General features: G+C 34.5%; 1 protein-coding gene across 1 annotated transcript in view; it reads left to right on the top strand.

Moving 5' to 3' along the window:
- The window catches only part of LOC133336778 (ATP-binding cassette sub-family G member 1-like), a 46,020-nt gene extending 31,094 nt beyond the window's left edge, over window positions 1–14,926 (top strand). Inside the window, exons 3-7 of the mRNA XM_061545059.1 lie at window positions 7,378–7,567; window positions 9,914–10,750; window positions 10,819–10,987; window positions 14,248–14,348; window positions 14,420–14,926. Coding sequence (XP_061401043.1) covers window positions 7,378–7,567; window positions 9,914–10,750; window positions 10,819–10,987; window positions 14,248–14,348; window positions 14,420–14,920 — 1,798 coding nt within the window. The 3' untranslated portion in view covers window positions 14,921–14,926. The remainder of the gene's footprint in view (window positions 1–7,377; window positions 7,568–9,913; window positions 10,751–10,818; window positions 10,988–14,247; window positions 14,349–14,419) is intronic.
- The last annotated feature ends 479 nt before the right edge of the window (window positions 14,927–15,405 follow it).

Here is a 15,405-nt window from a genome sequence, read left to right as displayed (position 1 = left end):
GTTTACAATTTAACATCTACAGACGGACAGACGGACGGACGGACATGCATAAATCGACTCAGAAAGTGATTCTATGCATATTCTCAAAAGGAACCATGGGTCGATTATTTTTGCCTGTTACAAACATATGCACAAAGACACCACAGTGTGGTGAAGGGTATAAAAATATCACCTTATTTCTGAATACCTTATATAGTCAGTATAATAATCGGACATTTTCAAAATGTATTTCCCCTTTTCTTTAGGTTTGTATAGCGTTCAATATGTTCGCTCAAACCTAACTTATCACTGCGTCGCAGTTTCTTATTTATTTTTGTTGTTTATTAGACTTTGTGATGTGTTCACATAGTTCAAATCGGGTTAACGAATTATTATCAATACACTTGTCTAGCACATGTTTTGTGCAAAATAAACACAACCAGTAGTTTGTCTGAAATGAAAAAAAATGTGAATAAAATAATAATACGAGATACTAGAAGTAGCTAGATTGCATTTCAATGCTTATATTCGTACATACATATATATATATAGAAAACGGAAGCTGTTTCTCATTAACACATATATAAAACTAATTTTACTTTGTTTCGGGTTTCAAAAATAGATTTCAAGTGAATCAAATAAGTTTGAGGTTACCAAAAAAAAAATTGAAAATAAAATTAATTTGATTGATATGTCTTATAGTTTCGAGAGATACACTAAAATGTTCCAAAAAATATACATTAATGACTCTGGAAAATAGGAAAATATTCTAAAAATGTTCCTTATATAAGTCCCTTAAATAAAATATTCTTAAAAATAGCACTCTTGATTCCGAGGTACCCCAAAAATAGTTTTGAAAATTGCGGGCCATAACAAATTTTCAATGATTTTACCAAGGGTGCTTCAATGATATACTAAACCAGTATGGGTATATTCAACAGATGAATCCTAACAGACGCCGCATTTTTAAAGAACCAGTAAAATTAAATTGGATCCATAAACATGTCATTCTGCAACCGATACTAAATTTTTCATTTGGTCAGATATAGAAGCTGTATCTAAAATCTGAACCGATTTCAGGAAACTTAACACACATCATTCTAGACCTAATTCATTACGCTGTGTCAAACTTGGTGCAAATCGAAAGATATTAAGGGACTTTGGTACACCATTTACCTTAAATCGGACGAAAATATATATGGGAGCTATATCTAAAACTGAAAAGATTTTCACGAAACTTAACACACATCATTCTAGACCTAATTCATTACGCTATGCCAAATTTCGTGCAAATTGAAAGATATATAGGGAATTTGGTGCACCATTTACATTAAACCGGATGAAAATGTATATGGGAGCTAAATAAACTTAACACACATCATTCTAGACCTAATTCATAGACCATTTACATTAAATCGAACGAAAATATATATGGGAGCTATATCTAAATCTGAACCGATTTTCCCAATTTCAATAGGGTTCGTCCTTGGGCCAAATAAGTGACCTATGTCAAATTTCATCCAAATCGGATCATAAATGCGACCTGTACTTTGTTCACAAAAATACATGGACAGGCGGACATGCGTAAATTGACTCAGAAAGTGATTCTATGCATATTCTCAAAAGGAACCATGTGTCTATCTCGTTACCTTTTGCCTGTTACAAACACATGCACAAAGGCATAATACCTCGTACCACAGTGTGGTGAAGGGTATAAAAATGTACATGTGTCTTCGAAGGTCCTAAATAAATATTTCAACAAATCAGCCTATATAAAAATAAAAACAAATATTCTAAAAATTCCTCAAATGGCTATCAATTATTCTAAAAACCCTTGCCAACTACTCGGATGGTCTTACAAAATGTTAAAAAAATGTATATCTCTGAGGGTTATATGAAACATTTAAAAATCCTCACTTATGGCTTCGAGGGTCCTACAAAATTATTTTAAACTACTTTCTCGCTTATTGCTCTGAGGATCCTAAAAATATTCTAAATAGTTACGCTTATGGTTCCGAGGTCTTACAAAAGTACCTTTGTGGATTCGAGGGTCCAAAAAAAATATTCTACAATTTCCCTTTATGAGGATAATACATGATCCAAAAAAAAATATTTTGTGCCTTCGAGGTTTCTTCAAAAATGTACCTCATAAAATTTAAATTTTGTAATTTTACACCAAAAAGTTGTGGTTTATTTGACCTGCATCATCAATACATCCCTTCGAAATAGTTTGTCAGATCGCCTTCCCCATGAAAGCAAACAAAACAAAAATAAAACTTTCTTTAAACTATTCTCAAAAAAGTATGGCTATGGTTCTAAGAGGTCCGCTAAAACATCTACTTATTCCTCCAATGCCCTAAATTATACATTATAGAAATCCTTATGGGTTAGGGCCCTACAAAATATAACAGCCTACACAACTACAACCAGAATCAAACTTTCTGCGGTTATATTTTCTGATCCAGGGCAATATTTCGCGATATTTGCACCCTCTTGGCCAATTATAGGTGAACAGCTCCACATTCTAACCCTGGCATATTTTGCAAATTGTTTTCTCGAGGTCAATATAAATATAAATTTGGTCACTTTAGATTTTAGTTCATTGCAGAATAATGACCGATCCCCTTCACCCTGTAAAATATGTGGTGTTCCATAGAGCGACTAGAAAATCTCGCAAAAATAAAAATTTCCGTTCATTACATCCCTCCTCTTGGATATACTATCAACTTCTCGGGTCTATGTCCTTCAGGAGCAAATATATTTGCCATAGAATACATTTTCCCCATTATTCACTCAAATGCCTGGGTTCATTTACCCCCGCTAAATATTGACCGATCTTCATCAAAATACTCATGCTTATTCATTGGCCAGACTCTCTTCCTGGTTCAAAATTAGAGGTCTTCTTTGGCCAGAACCCATCATACATTCAAAATTTCACGACTATTGGTCTGTATAGTATTTAAAAAAATTGAAATGGACATACGGCCGACGGACGGAAGGACACAAGTGTCTAGATCGACTCAGCTAGTCGAGATATGACGATCGGGTCTAGGACCAATATTTCGGGGTGTTATTGGGGCTGCACTATAGAATACCCCCTTTTTGGAACTATAAAAGACTCTCAGGGGGTATTTTATAGTCAGATGTCTTTCAAAAGGACCTAAAGCGTCTTTAATAGTCAAAAAACCTACAGGAGGTCTTACATGGTCAGATATTCTGACATTTTTTAATGAAAGCTTTGAAAAGTCGGTCACACTCAAAGAATAAAGAATGTCAGGTCCATGTAACTGGTTTTTAGAAGAATATTTTTAACAGACAATCACACCCATACACGCCTTTAGTAAGGAAAGCATGTGTGATACATAGGCATGGTTTTTAGAAGACCTAAGGGTTTGTTATTAATTTTTTTTAATTTCTAATCTCCCTTTAATTACGGAATTATAAAAAACTTCCTCAAAATGACCATTATTAAAAAATAACATTCGATATGTTTTGTTATCTTTACTTATTTAAGTTCTACAAAGCAAAAAACCGAAATTATTCTTGTCATTGTGTATATATCCATTGTGGACTTTGACTGCACAACACTCATATCTTCTGACATTCAGTCAATATTTTTTGTCGTTGTTTTACTAAATTTCACTTAATTATAAAAATAACAGCAATGGTAATTATCGCTTTGACGTGTTGTTTTTTTACGATTCATACACGAAAATAATGCCCGTCGTCATAATTGTGACAGGTGAATAAAGTTCAAATGAGAAAATAATAAAAACAATTAAGTACTTGGTTACTCCGGACGAATTTTCAAGTTTTTTTTTTAATCATTTTAGAAAATTATCTAAAGAAGGGATACCAATGTCTCAATACCAAAGTCTCAATTTCGAAAAATATAATGATTAGTTATTAATTTCTATATTCTTATGAGATATACTTTTGAAAATATATTTTTTACATTCGTCTAAAATTTGCCCCTTAAAAAAATCAGAACCTAACCTAGAAAAATAATTACAGTGCTTGTGAGTGTCTCTAAATTTTCCGCCCCTTATAAAATTCCGTTTTGAAATAATTATTAACACATGTCTAATTATGACATATCATTGACATTGCATTGATTGACATTCTAAACTGATTTCGTTCCATTAATAAAATAATTAAAAACTTGTTCCCAAGTGACAGTTCGAAAATAAATCTACAAACTTATTCTCAGAACTGCACGTTTGAATTAAAAAAATCAGACTTTTGGAACTATAAATGGAAATTTGTAATGTATATTTCGTGGATTTTTAATGAATATAATTATGGATTTTTAATTAATTTTTTTGATCACCCGAGGGCTCCCTGAGTTATAGGAGTGAATTATTTAAAAACATTTTTGTTGGACTCTGAGCTATAAACGTTGGTTATATGAAAAAAATTTGGAGCCCTCTCTCAATGAATACAATGTTATTGTTAATCGAAATTTTATTAGAATGATTTTTACCAAGAATAACAAAGCTATAATCGGATATTTTTAAAGTCCACGCCTTTAGGTTAGAAAAAAACACGCTTAGCCTTTAAATATTACTCAAAAATATGATATGAAAAAACGCCTTACGCTTTGAAAGACCTATTAAAAATATTTCCTTAAACTCCATGGAAAATCCACTTTTTTACCAAGAAAGTACCGCCAAAATAGAAGACCTCCTAACGGCCTTATGTTTATCGAAGAATCTCTGAATGTATTTTAACTATAGAAATCTTACTGACGAATTTCTGATTATGGAAGACTCTTCTGGACCTTCAGGAAGTCTTCTGACAATAGACTATATAAGACCTACTGAATATTTTTTGATTTTTAAATATTTTCGATTCAGAATGTCCTCTGACCATAGAAGTATTCCTTACTATAAATGTAAACCCGCCGCAAAGTTCGTTGGCCCAATTTTTTTATACCCTCCACCATAATTACACAAGACCTTCTGAAGGTCTTATCGCCATAAATGGGTAGGGGTATTTTTACTATAAAAATCCCACTGACGACGTTTTTATTATCGAAGACCCATCTGGACCTCCAGGAGGTCCTCGGACTATAAAAACTCTTCTGACCCTCTTTGGAATAAAGAATGCCTCCACTATATATATATATATATATATATATTTTTTGGAATAGAATACTACCTGGTTGTATTCTGAATATAGAAGTGCTACTGGCTATAGAAGTAAATACATTCTTAATTTCGTGGATTGATTCTGCTTCATATGAGGGTAATGTCAAAACATGGACTAACTTCGAATGTCCCTGAAAAATATTCTTGAAAATCCACGCCTAAAGCTTTTCTTGTCCATGAAGAAATATTCTTAAAAACCCACGCATTTTCCTCTGAATGTCCTTGAAAAAATGTTCTTAACAAGTTGACGCCCGGAGCTCTGAAGGCCATTGAAGAAATTTTCTTAGAAACCCACACATGGAGTTCTGAAAATCTTTGAACAAATATTCCTAAAAAATCCAAACCTAGGCACTGATAATGTTCTTAAAAAACCAAGTCCTTGAAAAAATATTCTTAAAAAATTTCCTGCAAAGATTTTTTTCACCCTCCGAAAATTCGGATTGCCAAATTACAGAAACTTTTGTGAGAAAATGCCACAAAGAACTTAAAAATAGTGAAAATAGGGAGGAACCATACTAGATGGGAACTATCCCTATAAAGAATTTTTTTCTGAAAAATGTTTTACTCCCTCAAAGAATTTTGAATACCAAACTGGTTTGATTTGGGTTTAAAAATGCGTCTAAAACTTTCCAAATACCGAAAATGGGGTGGAGCCTTTATATGTGAGCTATACCAAAACATATACCTATACTAATATTCCGCAAACTTATATGTCGGTCTCCATTTTGAAGACTATAATAAAACATGGACATACATCGAAAATCTTCTGCATATATGTTTTTCACCCTCCAAGAACCCGTTATACAAATACAGTCACTTTGGTTAGGAAACTCTTTGGAGAAATGTATATGGGGGTTATTTCGAAATATAAACCTACATCGAAATATTTCCGCAAAAAAAGTTTTTCGCCCTCAATGAATATCAAATGTAATTTTACAGCCCCTTGGGTTGGATGTTTTATATATATATATATATATATATTATCTTCTTTAAAATGCCATATGGCTCTGCTAATCCTTCACACAAAACCCTTTAAAATATTCTTTAAACAATGTATACGCCTGCAGCTCTGGTACTCCTTCTGAATAATTCACGCTTAAGTTTCTGAAAGTCCTTCACGCCTATATTTGTGATAACCCTTGAAAAAGTCTTAATTAAAAATCCACGCTTATGGTTCTGATACTTCTTGAAAAATCTTCTTTGTGATAATCCTTGACCATTATGACTTTTATAATACATGGGATAATCTTCTTTAAAAATCCTTACCTATGGCTCTGATTATCGTTGATAAAATATTTTTTTACATCGGCGCCTATGGCTCTGATAATCCTTGATAAAATCCTATGGATCTGATAGTTCTTAAAAAAAATTAATTTTAAAAATACAAGCGTATGGACAGTCTTTCAAATTTTTTTATAATATCCTTGCCTATGACTTTGATAATCCTTGAAAAATTCTTCTTTAAAACATCCGCGCCTATGGGTCTTAAAATCTTTGACCAAATATCCATTATATATCTGATAATATTTGATAAAATCTTCTTAAAAAACCTTGCCTGAGGCTCTAAAAATCGTTGATAAAAGAATCACGCCTATGGCTCTTATAATCCTTGTCAAAATCAACGCCTATGCATCTCATAGTTCTTCAGAAAAATTTATTTGAAAAAATCCAAGGTTATGGATCTGACAGTCTTTGAAAAATATTTTTATTAAGTCCAAGCCTATGGTTCTTATAATCCTTAACGAAATCTTCATTATAGATATGTAATATTTGACAGAATTTTCTTAAAAAAATCCTAGGATATAACTTTGATAATCCTTGACAAAATCTTCTTAAAAAATCCTTGGCAATGGTCTTTAAAAATCAACGAATATGGATCTGATAGTCCTTCAAAAAATATTATTTATAAAATCTATAGCTCTGATAATCCTTGTCCAAATATTCATTATGGCTCCGATAATACTTGGCAGAATTTTCTTTAAAAAAATCAATATTCATAATTCTTAATAGAAACTTTTTTTAAATGCACGCCTATGGTTTTGATAATCCTTGACCAAATATTCATTATTTTACGCCTCAGATACTTCTTGAAAAAATATCCTTTAAAATGCCTATAGCTCTGAATAATTGCTCTTATAAAATCTAAGCAAATTACTTAAAATGTATTCTTCTCTAATCCGTTATTTTTCTTTATTCTTCTCCTCTTTTACTAAAATTTTTATTAACTATTTTTTTCTTTATTTTCCAGAGCCAACAACATCGAGGGTAGCGTAACAATGAATGGCCATGAACGTAACATTAGTGCCTTCCGTAAATTGTCTGCCTATATTATGCAGGACAATCAGCTGCACGGCAATTTGACCGTCCAAGAAGCCATGACTGTTGCCACAAATTTGAAGCTGAGCAAAAAATTCACCAAAGCCGAAAAACAATCTATGGTAAGTAAAACAAATTGTTTCCGAACATTCAAGAAGTTCCTCTAACATTTTAAATATTAGCACAAAACTACAATTTTGTTTCTTGACAGATCTTAAAAAAATATATGTTGTCTTCTTTTTCACATTTTCGTAAAATTTTGGCACGTTCCGCTTTACTTTGGTTTAAGACAAAACAATAAAAATAATTGTTGTTTTTTCGTACAACAACAACAAATTCGTTAAATTTTTATGACAAATGTGCGGAAATATTTATTATTCTACATTTCATAATTGTAGCATGTTATGTGCTTTTAAGTAATTTCGTGGTTTTAGGTACGCACTCATAGTAGCATTAACATTAAGATGAATTATCTACACGAAAGATTTTGAAAGTTTTAGTTATTGTTTAACATGTTTATTTTTCAGCATATCTCTGTCTTTTTCATGGCTCATTTTGGAAAAGTTGCTGAGATGTAAAGTCTCTACTAGATAATATGCCTATAGAAACCTCTCGATTTTGTCTTTCTAGAAGATCTTCTGATTGTAAAGAATCTTCAGAAGGTTCTGATTTAAGTGAACCTAACGAAGGTCTTCCGAGTTTATAGTATATTCAGAAGGCTTTCTAATTTTAGAGAATCTCCAGAAGGTCCTCTGATTGTAGAGAATTTCGAAAGGTTTCCGATCTTAAAAACCCTCTCGAAGGTTCTCTCTTGTCGCTTTAAAAAATCTAAGGAGATATCAAAGACCTTCAAGAGATGGTCATCATCTTAAAGCCTTCTCCTGAGAGTTCCAAAGATCTTCTGATTTTTGACAATAACTTGAAGGTCTTCTAATTTTAGAGAACCTCACAAAAGTCTTCCGATTTAGGAGAACATCCCGATTTTTTCTGATTCTTAGAAAACCCAAAGCCTTAAAAATCCACGTTTTTGGTTCGGAAGGTCCTTGAAAAAAATCCGCGACTTTGGTTCTGATGACCCCTGAAAAAATCCAGGCTTTCAGTTCTGAAGATCCCTGAAAAATATCTTAGAAAAATCCTGGAGATTTGAAAGTCCTTAAAATATTTTTAGAAAAATCTTCGCCTGGAGATCTTAAAAAAGTATTCTTAGAAAAATTCTCGCCTGGAGATCTGAAAGTTCTTAGAAAATATTTCTTTAAAAATCCCTGCCTGGAGCTTTGAAAGTATTCACGCCTATGGTTGTCCCTGCTGCTAAATTATTCTTAAAATCCACGACAGGAACTCTACAAGTCTTTGACAAAAATCTTCTTTAAAATATCCACTCCTTATGCTCTGTATGTCTTTGAAAAATATTCTTACAAACCCCACGCCTGGTGCTCTGAAAGTCCTTAAAAAATATTCCTAAAAAATCCACGCCTTCCTAAAAATTCAAACATGCAGCTCTAAAATTTTTGAAAAAATCTTCTTTAGAAAATCCACCTCTGATATTCTGATTGTCCTTGAAAAAATATTCTTCAGAAATCCACGTTTTGGGCTCTAATGGTCTTTGAAAAATATGCTAGTGACAAATGCTGACGGTCTTCTGCATGCAGAAGAATCTCTTTTGGAGCTCACCTTAAGGTCTTCCGGCTTCAGGATCTCCAGAGAAGGCATCCGGAGGGTATTTTAACTATATATGCCCTCTTTCTGTCGTTCTGGTTATGAAATACCCTTGAGGATCTCTTGTAGGTCTTCTGATTATAGGAGGGAGAGTTTTTGACGGCCTTCTGACTATAGGAGCTCTTCTGAAAGTCTCTTGACTTTAGAAGACCTTCTGAGGGTATTTTAATTATTTGTGTCTTCTTGACGACGCTTGGGTCTTTTAATTAATCATGTCCTTCTGATGTATTTCTGATTATGAAAGGGCCTTATGAAGGATTATAGAAGATCTCCTGTGTGCCTCCTGACTATAGACGCTTTTCTGAACGTCTTTTGACTATAGGTCGTCTTTTGACCTGGTCGTATTTTGACTGTAGAATTTATACTGAGGGTAATCTTACTATAGAAAGCTTCCTGAGAATCTTTTCAATTATTGATGACCTCTCGACGACGTTTTGATTATGAAAGGCCCTTCTGGACTCGTTGATGATCTTCTGCAGACTGCCTGAACTAGTCTTCTGACTACGACCTCCTGAAGATCTGAATACGAGAGACTCCCGTGAGGGTCCTCTAACTGCACAAAACCATCTGAAAGCCTTCTAACCATAGAATACCTTTGGATGTTTTATAAAAAAATATGACTTCCCGATGGTCTTTATACTACAAAAACCTTTATAATTATATACCAATTTGAAATCTTTAGAAGCTCATTTAATTTTCCTAAAATTTTTCCCACTAATTCCCCCTCAAATTCTTCTTTCTTCCCATTTCAGATCGATGACATTCTTTTGACACTGAGTTTAAGCGAACATCGTAATACATTGACACGCAATCTGTCCGGCGGTCAAAAGAAACGTCTTTCAATTGCCTTGGAATTGGTCAACAATCCCCCAATCATGTTCTTCGATGAACCCACATCGGGTTTGGACAGTTCCACCTGTTTCCAATGTATCAATTTACTGAAAATGTTGGCAGAAGGTGGTCGTACTATTATTTGTACCATTCATCAACCTTCGGCTCGTCTATTTGAAATGTTCGATCAATTGTATACGTTGTCCGATGGTCAGTGTGTCTATCAGGGTAGCACCAAACAACTCGTGCCTTTCTTGTCCACACTAAATTTGGAATGTCCCAGTTATCATAACCCGGCCAGTTACATTATTGAAGTAGCCTGCGGTGAACATGGTGATCATACACGTCGTCTGGTCGATGCCATCGGTAATGGTAGTAAAGATATTCGTTCCACTGCCGATTATGCTGAACTGAAGGCCCGCAACGATTTGATGAAGGTGCAAAATTTGAAAGCCATCTTGGATAAAAATGATGCTGCCAATTCGACGGGTGGTAAATTTGAGGATAATTTGAAGCTGAACAATGGTATTTTGAAATCGAATTTAGTCAATGATATTGCCAAAGAATCGGCAACAGCTGGTCCTGTTGTCAGCACCAATGAGAAAGGTGATGCCATGATTGAATTGGAAAAGACAGATAATTGTACCACGGCATTGTTGTCATCGGAAATTACATCGCCCGAGAGATATCCCACTTCACAATTTCATCAATTCTGGATTGTTTTGAAACGTACCTTGCTTTTCAGTTTCCGTGATTGGGTAAGTTGGAGGGGTTTATTTTGTTTTATTTATTGTGGAGTGTTGTTAATCATGTTTTTGTTTTCCAGACTCTTATGTACTTGCGTTTGTTTGCCCATTTATTGGTTGGTTTCCTAATCGGTGCCTTGTACTATGATATCGGTAATGATGGTGCCAAGGTCTTGAGTAATTTGGGTTTCTTGTTCTTTAATATGTTGTTCTTGATGTACACCTCGATGACAATTACGATTTTATCATGTAAGTATACGAAGTCTAAATGTAATTTATTTGTAAATAAGGCATTTTAACAATAAAAGACCACATGGCGGCATACTGTATATAGAATGCCCCGCTAAAGATCTTCCGGCTTGAAAGACGTTTCAGCACATCCTGAAGGTATTCTGACTATAAAATACATCTTGGCGGCCCTCTTACTATAGAAAACATGCTGAGTATATTTTATCTATGGAAGAACTCCTTAATTTCGCATTACGGAATACTTTTAAGGACATCCTTAAGATCTTCTGATTATAGAAGAGTCTCTGAAAGCCTTCTTACATTAAAAAAATCGTGACCATAAACTGGCATCAATGTAGTCGAATTTCCATGAAGTATCTTTTTAATTGAAAATGTTTTCAGGACCCCATGTCAGAATATTGACTTAGAGCCAGTTTCTGTACAATTCACGCTGTTATTGGATTTTTATTTTATTTTGCAAATTGATGTTTAACCATCCGAGTACCTAAAATGTCGAATTGCGTCTAGGTCATTTACCCTTCAAAGGTGAAATAAAATCCACATAGAAAACGATATAAAACCCTAAAATGTGTCGAAAGCTGCATGTACTCATGTTAAAAATTTTTCAGATAATATGCGGTTCTCTGATAACCCGATATACCATAAATTTCAGGAGCTTATGTTAGGTAATGTGTCTAAGACTTTAAAAAACTGAAATGAGGCGAGATATAGAAGTCCTTATGATTGTCTTCTGACTATGAAAGATGCTTCGGGTCCTCCTGAAAGCTTTCTGCCTCCTGAAAGCATTCTGCCTATATGAGACGTTCTTAGGGTCTTCTAACTATGCAAGACATCCAGAGGGTATTTTAACTACACAAGTCCTCCTAACACCTTTTGCATATAAAAGATTCCCTGAACGTCTTCTGACTATTAGCAGTGCTTCAGATCCTTTCTGAGAATCTTCTTACTATCGAACACATCTTGAGGGCTTTTGAACTATGTATGTCCTCCTGATGACTTTCTGGTTATAAAAGTCTCTCAGGACGCTTTGGAGGTCCGCTGATTATAGAAGAGCTTCTGACGGCCTTTTGACTATAGAAGCTCTTCTGAACGTCTATAGAGTACATCCTGAGGGTCTTTTAATTATTTATGTTCTCCTGAGAAAAAATCTTAAAAAATCCACGCCTAGGGTTCTGATGTTACAAAATATTCTTAAAAAATCCACGCTTTGGATTCTGACGGTCCTTAAGAAATAATCTATAAAAATGGACGCCTCGGGTTCCAATGATTCTGATGGCCCTTGACAAAATATTCTATAAAAATCTAAGCCTCGGGTTCTAATTACTCTGATGGTCCTTGGTAATAATATTCTTTAAAATCCACGTCTTGGGATCTGATCGATCTTGGTAAAAATATTCTTTAAAATCCACGTCTTGGCTTCTGATGGTCCTTGAAAAAATATTCTTTGAAAATCTACGTCTTGGGATCTGATCGTTCTTGGTAAAAAAAATATTCATTAAAAATGCACGTCTTGGGTTCTGATGGTCCTTGGTAAAAATTCACACCTCGATTTCTAATGTCCTTGGTAAAATTTTCTCCAAAATCCACGCCTGGAGTTTCAAAAAAAGGCATGACTTTAAATCTGATAGAAAAAAATTTTTCGTAAAAAATACAATCCACAGGTTCGGATGATCCTTAAAAAATATCTCAAAAAATCCACGCCTTTGGTTCAGATTGTTAAAAAAAATCCACTCCTTTGACGGCCCTTGAACAAATATTCGTAGAAATATGTTCTGATGGTTCTTGGAAAATCCAAGACTATGGGTCTGATGATGCTTATGAACATGGAGGATCCTTTAGAACCTCCTGGAAGTGTTCGGCCATAAAATAGCCAGAAGGATGTCTGGCTATTGGAGATATTATGAATATGTTCTGACTGAATGGCTTATAAAAGTCTTCTGACAGCCTTCAGGATTTCCTGTTGATATTATCATAGAAGAACCAAAGAGTGGCTATAGAAGTCATCCAAATCGTCTTCCTCATGAAGGTATTTTATCTATTAAAGACCCTTCAGAACCTCTGGGAAGGACCTTTAATGAATTATTTTCTACAAATTAATTATTTGCGACTTTATTGCCTCAAGGGCCGTCTTGATAACGACTTCTGACTATAAAGGTTTAATCAAATTCTTTTGGACGTACTTCGAACACATAAGTGACAGAGGGACGTCTGGTCATAAACATCTTGTGAGTATAAAAGGCCTCCTAAAGGGCATTCTGACTATGAGAGGCCCTTATGGATATCCTAAAGTTTATCTGAGTATATAAAAAACCTCCTAAAAGTATTTTATGTGTATAAGTGTATTCAGGACGTCATATGAGGGTAATCTCTCTCATACTTCCTCACGACCTTAAGATGTTTCTTAATACAAAGGAATTATCTCTCGGTGATCAAGTTGGGGGGTCATTGTTAAGCCGATAAACCTTACTATCCAATACTTCTTTGGGTTTGGCAATTTACATCCTCGATGCAACAGCGAGGAGTTGTCTTTGGAACATCTACCAGTGACTCCTTTCATATCAGTTGCAGTCAGTCTCAGACGTATTGAGTTGTCGTTAAAGTCGACACACAGTCAGTAGTTTTCACCTTGAAGGAGCCCATATCATCAGCGAACATACTCGTCTTTCATATCGACTAAAGGCTAAAGAGCTGATGACATTCTTCTCTTCTGGAGGGCTCTCATGACTTAGTTGGAAACTGACACAATAAAATGTTACACGGAGAAGGAAATGTGACCAAAGAATGAACATAGCTGTTCTAAGGATGATCGGGTCAAATATTATGTGTGAAAAACTCGCAGACCATAAGATAATTCGGACTAAGTAATTTCCCCCGACACCCTTCTATTAGACACGCTGACGGTCGCAGTTACCCAATAAATAAATTGGACTTTCCACTATCCGCAACCAGTGCACATGTCCAATAGCATTTCGGTATGCCCTCGCTTAAGAGTATAGACTTAATAGCGCTTCGACAGTCTTATTATGATTACATTCGCGAGCGGATATGCAGGACTATTCTCACATGTTTGAATTTTTAGTTGAATTCCAAACTTATAGGTCTAGAAACGGAGACTGAAATACAACATTTATTCCAACGATGTAAAAGTCAAGCTGTGGTCTACAAACATAGTCTTAACATGTATTATCTCAAACTCTAGCCCAAGTATCTTTAAAAATATTATTCACAATAACATTACTCTGCATGTTCTCTCATTTCAGTCCCTCTCGAAATGCCTGTATTGCTAAAGGAAAACTTTAATCGATGGTATTCACTGAAATCGTACTATTTGGCTATATCCGTGGCGGATATACCATTCCAGGTAAGTTGCAAATGTCTTATTTAAAATTTGACAATTTTTGAAAATATTAAAACCCTGTTTTCCCCCCGCAGGCTATTTTCTGTACCATCTATGTGGCCATTGTCTATTACTTTACCTCACAGCCGTGGGAGTTGTTCCGTTTTGCAATGTTCTTGGGCGCTTGTCTGATGATCTCATTTGTTGCACAGTCCGTGGGTTTGGTTGTTGGTGCTGCTATGAATGTACAAAACGGTGTATTCTTGGCCCCTGTAATGTCGGTGCCGTTCTTACTCTTCTCCGGCTTCTTTGTATCGTTTGATGCCATCCCCGTGTACTTGAGATGGATCACGTATTTGTCATACATCCGTTATGGTTTCGAAGGTACTGCTTTGGCTACCTATGGTTTTGGCCGCGAGAAATTGAAGTGCCATCAGACCTATTGTCATTTCAAATCACCCATGACCACTTTGGAGGAATTGGATATGGTTAATGCCAGCTACACTTTGGATATTGTTGCTTTGGTCGTGATCTTTGTGGTGCTGAGACTTTCGGCATATCTATTCTTGAAATGGAAGTTGAAGACAGCACGCTAAGATGAATGCGGATCGGAAAATTGGATGTATGCGATTTTAGAAGAATTTAAATTTTACATTTTTTTACATCAACAAAACAAAAAAAGTAGTGGAAAAGAAAGGGGATTATTGTATTTTCTTTTTTTAATGTAAAATGAAGATAAAAAAGTTTTACTTTACTTGTTACAACTAGTATGTAAGATATCCAAGAAAACAAAAACAAATTCTTTGTCTTTTCAAAAGCCAAAACGTGATTAAACGTGATTTATAAACTTTTTTAAATTATTAAAAGAACAAATTTTTATTTGAAAACAAAACACACAAACACAAAAGTTTTTATTAAAAAACAATATTACCAAAAACAAAACAACAAAATAAATATACCAAAATATGCCTTAAAAGCTATTAACGGTGGCCGAGAAGAACAAAAACATTCCGTTACCACAAATGTTCTACAATAACAAAGACAATGCTCTCTACTTACTCTAGCAGGATTCCACATTGTT

Source organism: Musca vetustissima, unplaced genomic scaffold (genome assembly GCF_032173495.1).
Source record: "Musca vetustissima isolate MV318-11 ecotype Yass unplaced genomic scaffold, APGP_CSIRO_Mvet_v1 utg40450, whole genome shotgun sequence".
NCBI classification, from domain to species: Eukaryota; Metazoa; Arthropoda; class Insecta; order Diptera; family Muscidae; genus Musca; species Musca vetustissima.
Note: the sequence above shows the minus strand (reverse complement) of the source record. Positions and strands in the feature narration are given on the sequence as shown.